Source organism: Alligator mississippiensis, chromosome 3, assembly GCF_030867095.1.
Source record: "Alligator mississippiensis isolate rAllMis1 chromosome 3, rAllMis1, whole genome shotgun sequence".
Lineage (NCBI taxonomy): Eukaryota > Metazoa > Chordata > Crocodylia > Alligatoridae > Alligator > Alligator mississippiensis.
The window spans coordinates 200,623,822-200,639,695 of NC_081826.1; the positions used below are offsets into that span (position 1 = coordinate 200,623,822).

The following is a 15,874-nucleotide window of genomic DNA, read 5'->3' on the forward strand; positions in this document are numbered from 1 at the left end:
ACCGGCACGGGACCCCAGCCAGACTTTTCACCACTGCTCACAGCTCAGCATGGCCCCAGAGCCCCCCTCTCAGCCAGGGGGTGACCCTGCTGTCTTCCCAGCCTGGGGCATGGGTTTCACTTGGGACAGCCCAGGAGCATAGGCCAGATTGGGGGATGGGGGGAGGGGAGCAAAACCAGCTCCAAGCCCAGGTGGGGACATGCACAAAGCAGAGCTCTGAGGCATCGCTGCAGCTGGACAGGCACCACGAAGCTGGATAGTGTGATGCTGAGCCCCTTCATGGGCTCGAAGGCAGACAAGTGCAAGGGCTCCCTGGGTGATGAGGAGGAGAAGGCTGTGCCTGCTGCTGTTGCGTGGTACTTGCTGGATTGGTGCCTGGTACATGGGGGCCATACTGTGTTGCCATCAGGTAGGGGAAGAGTGAGCAGGGGATGCCCAGTTTAGTGCCTGGTAATCTGGGGGATGGCAGGTAGTAGCGCTGGGGGTTGAGGCTGTCCAGCAAGCAACATGTGGGGGCGATGGATGTGGCCAGCTTCTCCTTGCTACCCAGGGAGGATTTAACTTGAACCAGGAAGGGGTATGGGACAAAAGTTCCATAAATTGGTTTGACCTAAATCAGTTCAGTCTAAGTATGTTCAACTGGGTTTATTTTAACTATTTTTGGCCATTTTGAAACTGGTTTATGTGCACTGAACTTCTGTTCTGTTGCAAGTTTAAACCAGTTTCTGATCATCGCTGTGTAGTTTATGAACCTTATTGCTGTCCAGTTAGGCATGCAGAATAATTTTTAGGTGTGTACTTTAGAAAAGTAGTTGCATGCTCAAGCCTTGCATCATGTTCCCAATAAATCATACCGATTCTGAGGAACTTTGGATCAATTCAGCTCTTACCTTCAGATAATACAATTACAAAAGGAGGTTGTTTTGATTCTTTTAACGACACCACACGACCTACTTAGGGCTTAAGCATGTTATAATCAATGGAATGATTACTCTTTACGAGTCTTTGGCTCATACTCTAGAGATAAGCAGTTTCAGGTCTGAGAATAGTATCTTGTTGTTTTGATATTTTCCTATGTTAGGCAGCCTTTGCTTTTTAAAACTTGGCTCATAAGGCTTTCTTCACCTGCTCACATCTGATTCTTTCACATTTACCAAACGTTATACCTTCTTCCCTGTGCATGTTCCATAGTGTCAAAGCTCTGCAGGCTAAAAAGGAAAGGGAGAGTTCAAGAAAAGTTCACAACTTCAGCATTTTACATGCATTTACAAAGAGCAAAGGGAACATTTCCAATAAGTCAGTGGATACATTTGTCTTGCTTGGGGGCAAGTGTAAGCATTTGTAGTCTGAACTCTTCCAATAGAAAAAAAATCTTTCTTGAAAGTGCCACCAATCACAAGAAGGTCTTTATGCTGAAGTGAGGCAAAGCTAGTAACAGCATGACCTCTACTACTAGTTATCTGTTTATATCATGCTGTATTGGTAGGCATAGGCATAGCAAACAAACTGGGCTCTAGCTTATTTTTCTGATTTTGATTTAGAATCTCATTTGTATCTTTTAAAAACTGCATATCTTACTGGAATTCGGTTTTATTTCATCCAGTAGATTAATATAGAATTGAATTGCTATGTGCTTTTGCTGTTTAAGCATTCTGCATACAGTATAATTGTGGAGTAGTGGCTGAGAACTGTGATCAGTCACTTCTGTATTGTGCCTGGGGGAAAAATGAACAAAATAGTGGTTACATGCACTGATGGCAGCATTATTGCCTCGTAATAGCACCAGGTTAACTTATCTTATTGCTTGTTAACTTTGTAAGGAATCAATGGCTTGTGGTAACTCAGTTTGATGCAAGGGATCGTGGCCAAAATCACCAGAGATCACTTGATAAGAATACAGTTATACTATGTTGTCACTCTGAACCTAGTATTTAGTACAGTTAGACTTTTGCTATGTGCTTTATTACCAAGGGAATGCGGAATGCAGATGAGTGCAATGTTATTCTCTAGAGCTTGCATTTCAATTTGGTTGTATTCTGCAATAAATAAATAAAATATATATTCTGGCCCTTCTGAAATGCGCAGATAGCAGTTTCACCAGGAAATTGGTATGCTTCATTTTTGTGGAGCCTAAGTTAAGCAGACTAGAAACATTTCATCAAAGAAATGTAAACGTTCAATTTTTGTTAAGAAAGGATAGTCTTTATGGTCAAGACGTGAAGACTGGGTCTTTAGGAGATCACATTTAAGGTACCACCATAGACTTCTGGTATTACTAGAACAATTTTCTGTCTCAAAAAGGAATTGTGAAACTAGCATTCTTATAACAAATGTATCTGTCTGTGTGATGGAGATGCTAATAAATGACAAGTCTTCTTTGAGGCAGTACTAGATTTGTCTACACCAGTGACTTGTGGCACGGAGGTCCCTTGATCCTTTCAAGGATGCCATAGTGGGTACCGCACAATGTTTAGCACTGGTAAGCTTACAACCATGATTCACAAGATAAACTCAGAGATTTCAAATAGAAGTCCATGGTTCTAGTCTTCCTGACTTCTTTGCAACTGAAAAACTGCTCAATTTTTTTTCTCTAGTCACAAAAAGAGTGAAAACTAAGAGCTGGCATTGTCCAACAGGTGTCTTTTGTCTAAAAAAGTTGAGAATGAGTGGTCTGTGCTCAGCACGGACTACAAAAGCTGCTCAAGAAGCTATGTATTCAGGTGGTTAGCCCTGACTGAGGTGGCCATGGCTATAGTGTTGGCAGTACCCCAATTAGCTAGTTAAAGGATAGCTTGAGTATGTCAACATGACATTTACAGTCTGTTGGAAACTTTTCTGAAAATATGCATCTAATACCACCTACCAGTGAAGTAGTTAAAAATAAGCCAGAAGACCTTATCTTAATTTTTTTTATATGGAACATCAACTGTGAATTCAAAATAAGACCATTCAAAATTCTCAGAAGCAAGCTGCTTTACATATAAGCAAATAGAAATTGTACATGCATTATTGCACAGTTCAGCTTTTCCATATCAGATACGTAACCATATAGGTGGTGAATAGTTTTCCGCTTGCGGAGGAGATCTGAGCAATAGTAAGCATGTCCCTCCTCCCCACAAACATGCTTGGTTTTTAAAATAGCCTACAGTTAATATATTTCAGTAAATTCAGATGGAGTGAGAGCAAGTTTCCGTCACACAGAAGAACTCAAGTTCTGGTTCTTTGATGCACAATACAGAAAATGATTATCCTATTTGAGGTATGGGAGGGTGGAGAAGAGAAAAAAAATGTTTCCCTCCTTTTCTTATCCTTTGTTTGCTAGATACTAGACCCAGAGTCTTTTCCATTTTGAAATGTCTGTCCTACATTTGTGCTAAGGATTGTGTTGGCGCAAAATTTATATTACTCTTTGCTTACATCTGTGGTCTTACCTTCTTGTAAATTCACTTCAGATCACTGGCTCTGGGCTGCTGACTCTTGTGCCGAGGTTTTGCAAGCTTTATTAGTGGTGGGGGTGGGAGGGGAGAGGAAATTATACTAACCACTAGAGAGCAAAGGGGGGTGAAGACAGGCAGAGCAGGAGAGTTGGAAGAGTCTTACCTGCTCAGGCTCTTTTCTTTTGAGTGGCAACTGTTACTGCTGCTGCTTTAACAGCATGGGCTCTGCTGTTGTCACTGAGGGACAGGCAGCAGTGCTGGGGGCCCCTTCTGGAGCCCTATTTGCCTCCAACCCTTGGTGGAAGGGCTGAGCCTTTCATGGCAAAGCCCCCCAGGGGGAAGGGCTGTCATCCCACCTCCCTATCCTCTGTACTAATGATGCAATTTTTTCCCAGCTGCATGCCTGGTTCTCTAGCCAGGCTGCTTGGGGCTTGGAAAGACTAGGTAGGGAGGGGCCCATACTGGCACCCCTTCTAAGTCTGTGCCTGGGGCTCTTGCCCCCTGCCAACCCAGTACGATACTGCTCTTGTTCTGCTCCATTCCATTATACCGTCTTTAGGAGAGACTTGCAAGTGAATCTACTTAAATTCTGAAGTAATCCCTGGCCTGCAACCCCTCTAAACATATATAGTACTAAAAAAACAGAACAAAGTAACCAGGCTCTGCGAAGTAATTTGTTTTGTTAGTTTTGCAAATGATGCTTGCTGAGTGGCAGAGGAATGCTTGTTAATGTAATGTACAACACAATACAAAGTGAACTTTTTTGAGAAAAGAACTGACCACTATATTTTGGAAAAAATAATCAGTCTCTGGCTTGTGTGGAAGAAGGAAGGTTGATTTTTATAACCGTGTATGGGGTGTTGCATCCCACAGACAGTATGCTCTTCCTTCTTTTATTGTTTTTTCTTTCCTTTGTCAGCCAATCCGTTGGTAGGCACAGTATTGTTCAGGGTGTGGTAGTGGCAAATATCATTATGCTAAACCAGGAAAACTCATTTAAACACAAGTGCTAAACAATGAGAAATTGAAGCAATCGATTCTGAAATGCATAGGATATCATGGTGAGCCGGCTGCTATCCTGTTCAGTCTGTGCATTTGCTTAAATTAACATTCTCTTCATATTGCACTCCTCAGATTTTTGGGGTCTCTGTCCTATTTGCTTTTGTTTACAGCATGCAGTAGATATGGATGTGCATCATCACAATAGCAATCCATAAAACAGAGCCCCTATATATCATTATGTTTAAAATAGGGCAAGACAAGCAATCCATTTTTCACAAGCCAAAAGGTTGTACAGACTGAATCCACCTGGAGGTCTGTATTTTCTATAAATCTTGCAATACTGTTTCTTGCATGGTTTGGAGGTAAAGTGGATAGGACTCTTGCTGTGCAAGGAGTCGGTGATTTGGGTTTTTTTAGTACTTTTTTTTTTCTTGCACATTTATATGTTCATGAATGCCTGCGCTTGCATGCACATCTTAAAGGAAGAGTGGCAATTAGGTCCTGAGTCTGAGGAGATCCATGAAAGCAGACCCTCACTAGGACTGTGTAGAAGTGCATCAATTCATCTGTCCAGGTCCAGTCACAGGATTGAGGCACTAATTTTGCACTGTCCATTTTGCTTATGTGGATTAAATAAATCTCTAAAAGACTTGCGTAAGGACAGGGGATTGCCCCCTTCATACTGAAGGAAAGACTAAATTTAAGCAGGCTCCTTCCTGTATTCTTTCCTTATTATATGGACCTGGTCTAAAACCCATTAGAAACAGTGGAAAGACTTGTGTGCTTTGGATCAGATCCTAATAAAATATTATTCTTACTTAGTTGTTCAAGAATTTTATATAGACTTAAAGGAGACTTGAAGTTTAGATACCAATGATTGGGGACAGGGGAAAAAAAGTAAGGTTTGGAAAGCAGAAAAACAAGAAATTATTTCTCGTTGAATTTTTGATGTTTGAGATCCCTCCCTCCTTCCAAGGAATGGAATGACATTTTGTCATTTGCTTTGCTTTGTGGAAGCTCAGTTTTTGTTTGGTGAGGGGAAGCCATGTAGGTAGAGGGGTGGCTTGTTTTTGCAAAATGTGGAAGAACTTTGTAGTTTTTTGACTATAGTAACCTTAGTGCTTTTTAAGCCAACTCTTGATAAAGGTGTTTGCAAAGTCTCTTCCTGACAGCCTTGCCATTTGCCTTGTCACACGCCATAACATTTTCTTTGCTATACATGTATTTGTGAGGGGGATTTTGTTCTGTTTAACTCCTTGCTAGGATTGTATTTAGAAAAAAAAAAAAAGTTCTATTTTTGAAATATTATAGACCTTATCTCAAATTCAGAATCTTGCTATTCTGAATTAAACGGACTGAAAGTCACAGAGAAGGCACATATCCACAGAGCCCAATCTTTTAACATGGTTGTATTTCTCTTTATTTTGTACATAAATAATATTATTGGAAACAAAATGCCCCCCCTCCCCTCCCTTCCAAATAACAGGCTAAATTCTGTTCTCTGCCTTTGCGCAAAGAGGGACAGTTGTCTGGGGCAAGAAAGATGGGAGGAAGGGAGAACTGGCTGCCAGCTGCTGAATTGTTTTCTGGAGGTTGTGTGTCAAATTAAAAAATCTTGATGTCACATTGCCTGTCCATAGAACATCTTATGTCAGATGTGGTTAAAAATGTGGCTTTCTAGTCTGATTTGCATAGATTATGCCCTTACTTATCATGCAATGGCCCAGCCCTGATAACACATACTCTTGTGACCTTAAGGCTAAAGTGTCTGAATTCCCTTTTTATCAGCAATGGTGACACTATTTGCAACTTGTTTTGAATGTGGCAGTGTGATTACTCACAAGTTTGAGCTGTCACGTTCATGTTCAGTCCATTATGTGTTGGCTGCCTAACGAATGGTGGATGCTTGCTTGCTTGCTTGCTTGCTTGTAAGCTCAGAGATTGGTCCTGGTTATGTTTGACCACGTGAAACTTGCTTCCCATGTTTCACAAGCCAGTTCATTTAATCTGTTACCATATACAATCTAAAAATTTATCTTTATAGATGTCTAAATTTCTACCATCGTTGTTTATTGTATTGGTTGCTTTTATTTACTCCTTTGGTGTTGGTATGTCTTTGATTACTACAATTTAAAAAAAAAAAAAAAAAAGTTCAGTACTCCAGAGTTTTGTGAGAGGGGATGCCCTTTTAAAATAACTTTATTATTATTATTACTACTACTATTTATCATTCTTCTTACTATTACTATTGTTGCTGCTGCTGCCACCACTGTCTTTAAGATTCAGGGTGTCTCTAGCATGATTTAGGGAAGCCACTAAGGCTAGGGACAGACATTCAAAAAAAACCTGAGCCTGAATTCATTTAATTTTTGCCGGTTAGTCTAACCTGCTTAGGCTAAACTGGTTTATAACTGTACAGACACCCCAGAAATGCAGGCACATGCCTGCGGTGGCTCAAGCTAGAACCCGAGGGACACTAGAGCAGCCCTCCCTCCGTTCCATAGAGCTGAGCTGAGGGGATGGGGGTGTCTAGGCAGTATGCTCTGATTAGGGATGGGTTCTCTCCCCCCACCCTTTGTTGCTCCTGACCAGTGAGGGAGCCAGCACAGAGTTGCACAGCATTTACTTACATAGCAGGGAGTTGCACAGGGGGTTGGTAGCAGAGCATTTATCAGCCCATCAGCAAAACAAAAGCATCTCTCATTTAGTTCAAGCTCTTCATAAACAGCTTTTTCCAAGGAAGGAATGGAAGAATATTACCAGCTACCTGTTAATTAGCTCCTAAAAGCCCTCAGTGGACACTGCCAGCCTGCCTGCCTTACACAGACACTTCTCAGCATCAGCATGTATACCACATGCTCTGGGAGACGGGAGGGAGGGGATCCCTGCTTGAGCAGGGAGTGGTTGGGTGGAGGGGCAGGGAAAGGGCGGGGCCAGCCCTGCTGTCTGGAGCAAAGAGCCCTGCCTAGGGCTACAAAGCATCTGGGATGCTGGGGGACTCTGGTTTAAGTTAAACCAGGAAGGGTCTGGGAAAGACATTGCATAAACCAGTTTGCCCCAAATCAGTTAAGTCTGATGCTACATCAGCCAGGTTTATCTCAAACCGGTCTCGGCCATTTTCAAACTAGTTTATATTCACTGAACGTCTGTTCTGTTACAGGCTTAAACCAGTTTCTGATCACTCACTTTAAACCAGTTTACATGTAATGTCTGTTCCTAGCCTAAGAGCTGCTGTCCTTAACAGCACCTCCTTGAGATTCTTCATTTTCATGCCTTTACCCCTGCACACTTTCATCCTCCGTCATATTGCTTTTAGGCAATATAGTTGCTGCTCCAGAGATGGCAATGAGTTGTACATGCTGCTCTTTTACTACCCGTGTTCAGGGAGAGCTCCTAGGAATCTGTTTCAGCTCTAATTTAAGTTCCCTTTGTCACCCGAACTGTGTAAAGGGGCCTTATGAGGATTTCTCCTAAAATTCCTACGTAAACCTGAACTCTGTTACTGAGTACTTATCAACCCACCAACTGAAGATCCCATCTTTAATACCACTAGTAGTCTCTCCTGTTAAAGCTTGTTCTTCCCCTCTCTCTCGTCCTCTATCTCCCTCTCCAAAATGCTACATACAGGTGATAAAATGTCTCTTGCCCCACATGTTGTTTTTTTTCTACCCTGACACAACAGAGAGGTTTGGAGTGTAGTTGAAATATGCTGTATTCTGGCCATCCTCTACCTATATATTTAGGGCTGGGATGCAAATAAGTCTCCCAAACTGGGAAACTATCCCTAAACTCCACTCTAGTCACAGTACAGTACAGTTGTGTCATACGCACATTTAACTTGCGCAAATTCAACTTTACGTGGGGTGGGAGGGGGGCGGGGCTTCAATTTGCGATGGTGGCGGGAGGTTTTGGCAGCGTGGTGGTGGCCGGGCGACACGCAGCTATCCCCGCCTCCCACCCCCCACCCCGCACTGTGCCGCTGTTGCCGGCTGCACAGCTCCAAGCACGGCTCCACGGTGGCGGTGGGAGGTTTTGGAGGCAGAGGCAGTCTCCGCTAGTCAAATCGCTGGCGATTTGACTATGCGCGATTTTTCGCCTTACGAGCTGACCTCGGAAGCTAGCCCCTGCATAAGATGCGACACACCTGTACTTTGGTGAACTTGGTATACAACATTAATCTGGGTATTAATTTCCAAGTACAACAGAGAGCTGACATCTCCCGTGTCTGTACACTATAGATTGTTAGGGGCTGGAAGGGACCTCACAGATCATTGGGTCCAGCCCCCGTGCACTAGGGAGGAAGACAGTTGGGGTTAGGTGACCCAAACGAGGTGACTATCTAGTCCCAGGGGTGGGCAAAATACGGCCCGTGGGCCGGATCCGGCCTGCAAGGCCATTCTATCTGGCCTGCAGGGTCCCTAAAAATTTAGAAAATGTAATATTGATCTGCCCTTGGTTCCTGTCAAAAATAACAGTAGCCAGGGGCAGTAGGACATAGGGGAAGCCCAGTGGGCTCATGCAACAGCAGGGCCTGCCTGACCTCGCCCCCCCCAGCCGGAAGCCCCAGCAGGGACCACGAGGCTGCGCTGTGCCGGAACCTCAGGTAAGGGGGGGGGAGGGGGCGGGCAGGGGAGGACCCCAGGCAGGAAAAACTAGCCCAGGGAAAAGCTGAGCATGGAGAAAAGCGGCCCTTCTCCTGCCCCCTGGCCGGTGCTCCCTGCTGCAGCCGCTGGCAGCCTGCGTGGGGCTCCCTATGCCTGCTCAAGACTGCCCTACACAGGCTGCGGGCAGCTGCAGCAGGGAGCGCCGGCCACAGGGCAGGGGAAGGGCCACTTTTCCCCATGCTCGGCTCTTAACCGGGCTCCTTCCCAGCATGGAGGAAAGCTCCTTCCCTTATCCCATGGCGGGCGCTCCCAGCTGCAGCTGCTCGCAGCCTGCATGGGGTGTTTCCTGAGCACGTACAGCCAGCCCCACACAGGCTGCGAGCGGCTGCAACAGAGGGCGCTGCCCACGGGGCAGGGGAGGGGGCCGCTTTTCCCCCGTGCTCTACACCAGTTCCTTCCCTACTGGCAAGCAGGGGGTCAGGGCTGCATGCTGCCCCCTGCCTGTACCACAGGGCTGGGGGTACTGAGTGAGCAGGTGCACAGGGCCAGCACTTGTCTTGGGGCCAGCGCTGGCAGGGCCCAGAGCAGGGTGGCAGGAGCGCAGGGTCCCAGCCTGCAGGACTTTGTGGAGCCAGGCCAGCTCCCCCCTCCCCCTGCTGGTGTAGCCCAGCCCGGCTCCACAGACCCCTGCCAGCCTGTGGCCCGCTTTGGGCCCCACCAGTGCTGGCCCTGGGACATTGGTCCCAAGATGGTGACCAGGGGGCGGGGCACCTGTCAAGGGGCGGGGCTACCCATGCAGCCTTGACAGCTTGCCAAAACTGGGTAAGTGCCCCTCCGCTTGAAATAATTGCCTGCCCCAGATCTAGTCTCTTCTTGAAAACCTCCAGGGTAGGTGATTGCACTGCCTCTGCAGGGAGTTTATTCCACAGTCTGGACACCCTGACTGTGAAGGAGTTTTTCCTGGTATTAAGCCTGAAGCAGCCTTCCAGGAGTTTGTATCCATTGGTCCTCGTCTTCCCTGGGGGTGCCCTAGTGAACAGTTGTTCACTGTATAAAGACCCCATTATATTTAATACACTCTCCTGATGCAAAGAAAACACTTTCCTTTATTTAACCTCTGCCTATAAATAAGGGATGATGCATCCCCACACAGGCCAAAGGTCTGTCTACAACATCTCCAGTCCCCACACCTTAGTCTGGTGTTGGTGAAAAAATTAGTGAACTGTAGTCCCTGGTTCTTCCAGCTGACCAGGACAGATAGATGACGTTCAGTGAAGCTCCAAAGCAACATAGGTCATATAATTCCAGAATTAGGAAATAATTCTTCTTCTAATCAGTGTTGTCAAACAAACATCCATCAGTTTTCAGTCTTCAGCCATCCTGAACTGACTACTGAAATACTGCCTTGCTCAAAGCAAGATAATATAACTGTTGAAGCTTGTAAACGGTGCTGTTAATTAGCTCGTGTGCTTTCTTTATGGACTTTTGTAAACTCTTAAAACTTACGTGTCAAGGATTGAAATAATTAACCCTGTTTCAGCATTTTGATAGACTTGTGAATGAAGTTTTAAAATTTCTTCCCATGGTTGAGCTGCTTTGAAATATGAAGAAGGGGAGTCAGCATTTTCTTGTCTAAAGAGAGAACAGTATAGCTGGTGACAAAACAAGCCTTTCCTTATCAGAACATATCTTTATTTGAAAAGTTGGTTTCTTTAAGGAGATGGGCCTGTATTTTAGGAGGGGACACGTGCTCAATAGAAGCGCATTTTCCTGATTAGGTTGTTTTTTTCTTTAAAGGTAGTAGTTCAGTCTTGAACTAGCTCACTTCAGAGAAGGGAGGGGGCTTTAGTATAATTCCAGGGAGGTAATGACTTGGATAAAATTTTCCCCACCTTTGCTCATGCTCACCCATTCAGAATTTTACTGTCTATTCAGAGAACTATTATTACAAGCCCTGCATGTGGTTGAAAGATTTTTTTTTTTTTTTTTTTTTTTTTTTTTTTTTGAAAGAATGAAGAAGAAAAATCTGTGCTTAATTGATTGGAAAGCAAATAATTTTGTTCTGTTTCTGATCTTCATTTATAGCACCAGCAACAAGTGGTGCAGGCTGTGGAACGGGCCAAGCAAGTGACCATGGCAGAACTGAACGCAATCATTGGGGTACGTGGTCTTTCCATTTTAGCTCTCCTAGTGTTTGTAATTATTTTTTCCTTCTTTCTGTCCATCTTTAAATTTAGTTTCATCAGCTGAGCAAAGTTGTGAATAGCAATGAAACCAAGTTATTTGACTTAAGTTTCGATTTGTGCTCTTTCCCCTAAGGCGACTAGGGTAATTATGTATTTTATCTGTTCCACTACACAAAGTACATACTCTTTTTTGATGCGATTCCCTCTCCTTCCCCCATTAAAATTGTTTCATGTTGTGTATGGCTGTATATTCAGTCTGCCTCTACAGCTACAGTACAGGTGGCATTCGATTTAAAATATTTTTTTAATAAGGACATGCTTCTCTCACACCTGTCTTTGCAATTTAGCGCACAGGGAGGGGGGGCAAAAATAGACAAATATAGGTTTAAAAAAAATAGTAATAATTTTAATAAAAACAGATTTTTTTTTTCCTACAAAATCTAGAGATGAATGGTCATTCACAAATGAAGTGAGAGAGACACTACTCCCTTGTATCTAAAAAGAATAAATAAGTTTAAAACCTTCTTTTATAAAAATTTTGCTGCCAACGATATTAGCTTAGCATAAAAATCATGCAAGATTTTTATGGGTTTGGGTAGGCATGATGTTTACATTTTATGACTCAAGAGGAAAAGAAAAACAATGAAACATTGGTTGTGTTCACACTACATAAAATATAGGTGAGAAATCATAGCTTAATAACACATTATTCACTTCTATAATTATTCAGCTGGTGCAAGCACTTGTTTAAGTTATTCTAATGAAGATACTACAACTGTACTTTTCTTACTCTACCCCCCCTCCCAAATGCTTTTTCTTTTGTGTATAGATTATACATAAGTCTCTTCCATTTTTTTTTTTTATTCAGTGTATCAAACACACTTTGAAATGCTAATTATTCCATTTACTTTCATTAAAATTCAAATTGCTGAGTGAAGATGTGGATAAGGGTCGCCGAATAATCAATCTGAAGTGAAGATATTGCTTCAATTATGCCTCTGTCTTTTAACAAGGAAATCAGGGCCCTCTGATCATTGCTGACGGTAGCGTAGAGCAGTGGTCTGATTGTAGCTTGTTTTTAATAGGCTGTTTCTTACTCTATTTTGTATCCCTCTGACCACAAGAAAATACTGGTAGTCAATTAGAAGATATAAATGGAAAAGAGTAACCTTTATTTCCTCTGAAGTGCCCCTTGGAAAGAAGGGGATGAATCAGAGCGAGTCATGTAGAATCATGAATAACATTTGTTGTATGTCTTTTACGCTCCAGTGGGGAGAGTGGGAGATGAATAATTTCCCAATTAGTTTTCATTACCTAACCAAAAATAGTGCCTCCTATTAACATTCTTTGAATAAAGTAAGTTGCTAAAGGTTCTTTTTTTTTTTTAAAGAAGGTATGTATGTATGCACTGCATTCTGTGCACTTGTGCACTCTCTCATATATAGAGTGTGTGTGTGTATTCCATTCAGCAGTATATTTATTGGAAAGGCTGTAAACATGTATGTGCTTTCTACTAGTGAGTCTGCTGTTGACATGGAATGTATGACACTTGCATATTGCAGAGTGCAGTTGTTTAAAGTTTATCCTACTTTCACGAACCATGACAATATACAGAAGAAATATAAGCAGACTAGATGCTTGTTCAGGAGCCTGATGATCCTTTCACCCTCCGAAAGGGAAGAACTAAATATCCTATTCTGTCTTACTGAATCGAAAGTGTTCCTGGCCCAAACCTCATAAAGGCTTTAAAAAGAATGATCGCTGATCATCACCTCTTCCCACCCCCAAAAAATCATTTTTACTTGCTATACTTCCTTTTTTTTTTTTTTACTTCCTGTGCACACGGTAGTTTTAGATTGATTTGGGTTATTTCTGATCCTGACTGAAAAAAAAAAAAATCCTGTTTATATAATTTACATTATTACATAAGGGGAATAATGACATTTTATCTTTTGACAATTTTCTGTTAAAAATTCTTAAATGGGGTAGCAGATTATTAAAAGAGCTGAAATTCTAGTTGCATAGTTAACCAATCAATTGGTCTCACCCTTGTCCCCACAACCCTGGGTGGGTGGGGGTGTGTGTGTGTGTGATATATAGTAGAGAAAACACCCACACAGAAAATGGCAAGAATTTTTTTAAAAACAGGTTGGAAAATGTAGTTGTAGAACTAAAAGCCTGGCATACTTAGTAAAATGCATACCAATAAAAGCAAAGAGTATAATTAGATTTTACTAGTTTTTTAAATGTCCTCTTTGTCTTATACTAGTTTGCACTCTGCTAAGTCTGAGAGTTCTGTTTGTAACACCATATTTTAAAAGGATCCACGGTGCTTCAGTGTTTTTTTTTTTTTAAGAATATCTTTTCATTCATTCAGTTCTGTCAGAAAAAAGTTAGGAGTAATGGTAGTATTTTCTGCATCATTCATTTCACCTCATTGCAGGCAAAAGCTCCTTTAGTTTGAATGGGGGAACCTTGGGTTAGAATTTCAAAGTGGGGTTCTATCAGAGTAAAAGATGGTACAAGAAAAAAAAATGAATATGCACAAATCATGTCTTTCTCTGTCTTGTATACATTTTTACATGCATGTACTCTGATTTAATGAAATCTGATGAAGCACCTTTTTAACTTTGCAATATTATTCTACCTTCATTGGTAAATGAACCGAATCACTGATCCATGCAGTTAAAATGCAAAATACTGAAGTGAGCCTGGAACCTGGAGAGACTGCTTGTTCTCTTGACAATAAACTAGTTGTGTTTAATGGAATGAAACACAGTTATAATGACTTCTTTCACAGGTCATGTTCAGTTTAAAACTATTGACAGATTGAAACAAGTTAGATATCATCCATCTTCTCTCCCTCCCTCCCAAAGAAATAGAGGAAAGGATCTCCAGATATAAATATATCAGAAAATTGTTTTTGACTCTGATTAATCCAGATTTTGGATCTGTTGTTTGTGGTAGACTGCACTGTTGCTCAGACTTCTTATTTTGAGTAATTTCTATTTTTTTTTTTTTTTTTTTTTTTTTTTTTTTAAGTAACCATTCCAAGTTTGTTCTGTTGAGATAAGGAATTATATGTATCCAGTTGATCTTGTCATGTCATAGCTACTGTGTTTTTAAATTGAACTGCAAGATCACACTGTTGGAACAACACAGAAATTGTAGTCTTAAATCTGTAGTAATATGATCTAATTAGGAATGATGTTTTCATTTCCTGTATTATTAAATTGAGTCATCTAACTTGCTTAAAATGTTTTTTGTTTTGTTTTTAATCCATTACACTATATAGTCAGAACGTGCTGTGTGAATTGGTTACATTTTAATAAGGGAACGGGGGAATTTACTTGCAACTTTATAAGAATTTTATCAGGGTATGATTTTTTTTTTTTGTTTGAGCTTCTTTAATTAGCATTTTTAAATTGTATATATGTATAAGTTCAGCTGCATTTAGGTTGTAAGACAGAAATGGAGGCTACTGTTTGTATGCCTGTTTATTACATACAGAGAGATAAATGTACCAAAAACTTAAGAACAGGTATGTGATGGTGTTCAAAGAAAATGCAGTTTAGCACAAGAAATGCTGAACCTCAATTTTTAGCAGTGACATTTTAATGATAGGAAGTCTGCAAAATTATTTGCCATCAATTGTGAAGGCAATAACAAGCCTTGGTGGTTTTTCACACTCTCTGTGTTAAGTGCTTTCAGAATGACAGCGTAAACTGTGTTAGAGAACTCCAAGGAAGTAAAACTGATTAAAATGTTCATGCTTGAATGGTGCTGATGGAATAGTTCATTTGGACTTTCTCTACCTCCTGCAGCTCAAGCTGAAATATTAAAATTCAGTGGATTTAAATCTCTTTCCCCTCAGCTCAGGAAAAAAACATTACATTTTAATAGGTTTTAAACTCATAATTCATTGGTTTGGAGCAGCACTATTAAATCTATTTAAATATTACTTGTATTACTAAGGAAATGATTTAAATGATTTTGCCTTTACCATTCTATATTTTGGGGGGAGTGGAAGAGCTTTGGTTTAATTTTTAAGCATTTTGTTTTATGTCAGTTTTTTTTTATTATCTTCTTTGAAAATAAACAAATGACATTTGCTGGAAGAAAGGACTCTTTTTGTGTTGTGATATATAATTGTCAAGCTATGAAGTTTTTTCCTTGCAAAATTTCCATTCCATGTTTTATACTGAAACAGTTGTTTGCCCCATTACAGAAAGAAGGTGTGCTTTTTTTTTTTTTTTTTTTTTTTAAAGTGAGTTGTCCATCAGCCAAACGGTTCAGCCTGTTACAAAAGTGTGGAACAATGCCTCTTAAGAAAACAATGTCATCTTTTATGCATCCCCAGAATGTGAGAATCTTCAAAAGCGGTGTGGTATAGATAAGTGCATACAAGTTCTAATAAAAACTCAGCGTCAATGCATGCTATTATTCCCTTGGCACCACTGGTCCAGAGCTCTTGCCACTAAATGCTAATACATTTTTGCACTGATGCTTAACATATAGAGGAATTTCTGACTTTTGCCATTCAGATGTGCTTACAGTATGGATAAGCATAAGGGTCTTTGGTCTGAACCAAAGCAAATGAGGACCAAGTTCTCAGCTGATGTAATCTGGTATAGCTTCTTTGAAG

General features: G+C 41.4%; 1 protein-coding gene across 6 annotated transcripts in view; it reads left to right on the top strand.

Annotated features, from left to right (window-relative positions):
- The window catches only part of LOC102571630 (transducin-like enhancer protein 4), a 136,688-nt gene that overhangs the window by 44,260 nt on the left and 76,554 nt on the right, over nt 1–15,874 (top strand). For 4 of the 6 annotated variants that reach the window (XM_019478134.2, XM_014608742.3, XM_014608741.3 and 1 more), the window contains exon 6: nt 11,129–11,203. The exons of the other annotated variants lie outside the window; for them this stretch is intronic. In XM_019478134.2, coding sequence (XP_019333679.1) covers nt 11,129–11,203 — 75 coding nt within the window. The remainder of the gene's footprint in view (nt 1–11,128; nt 11,204–15,874) is intronic. 6 annotated transcript variants of the gene reach the window in all.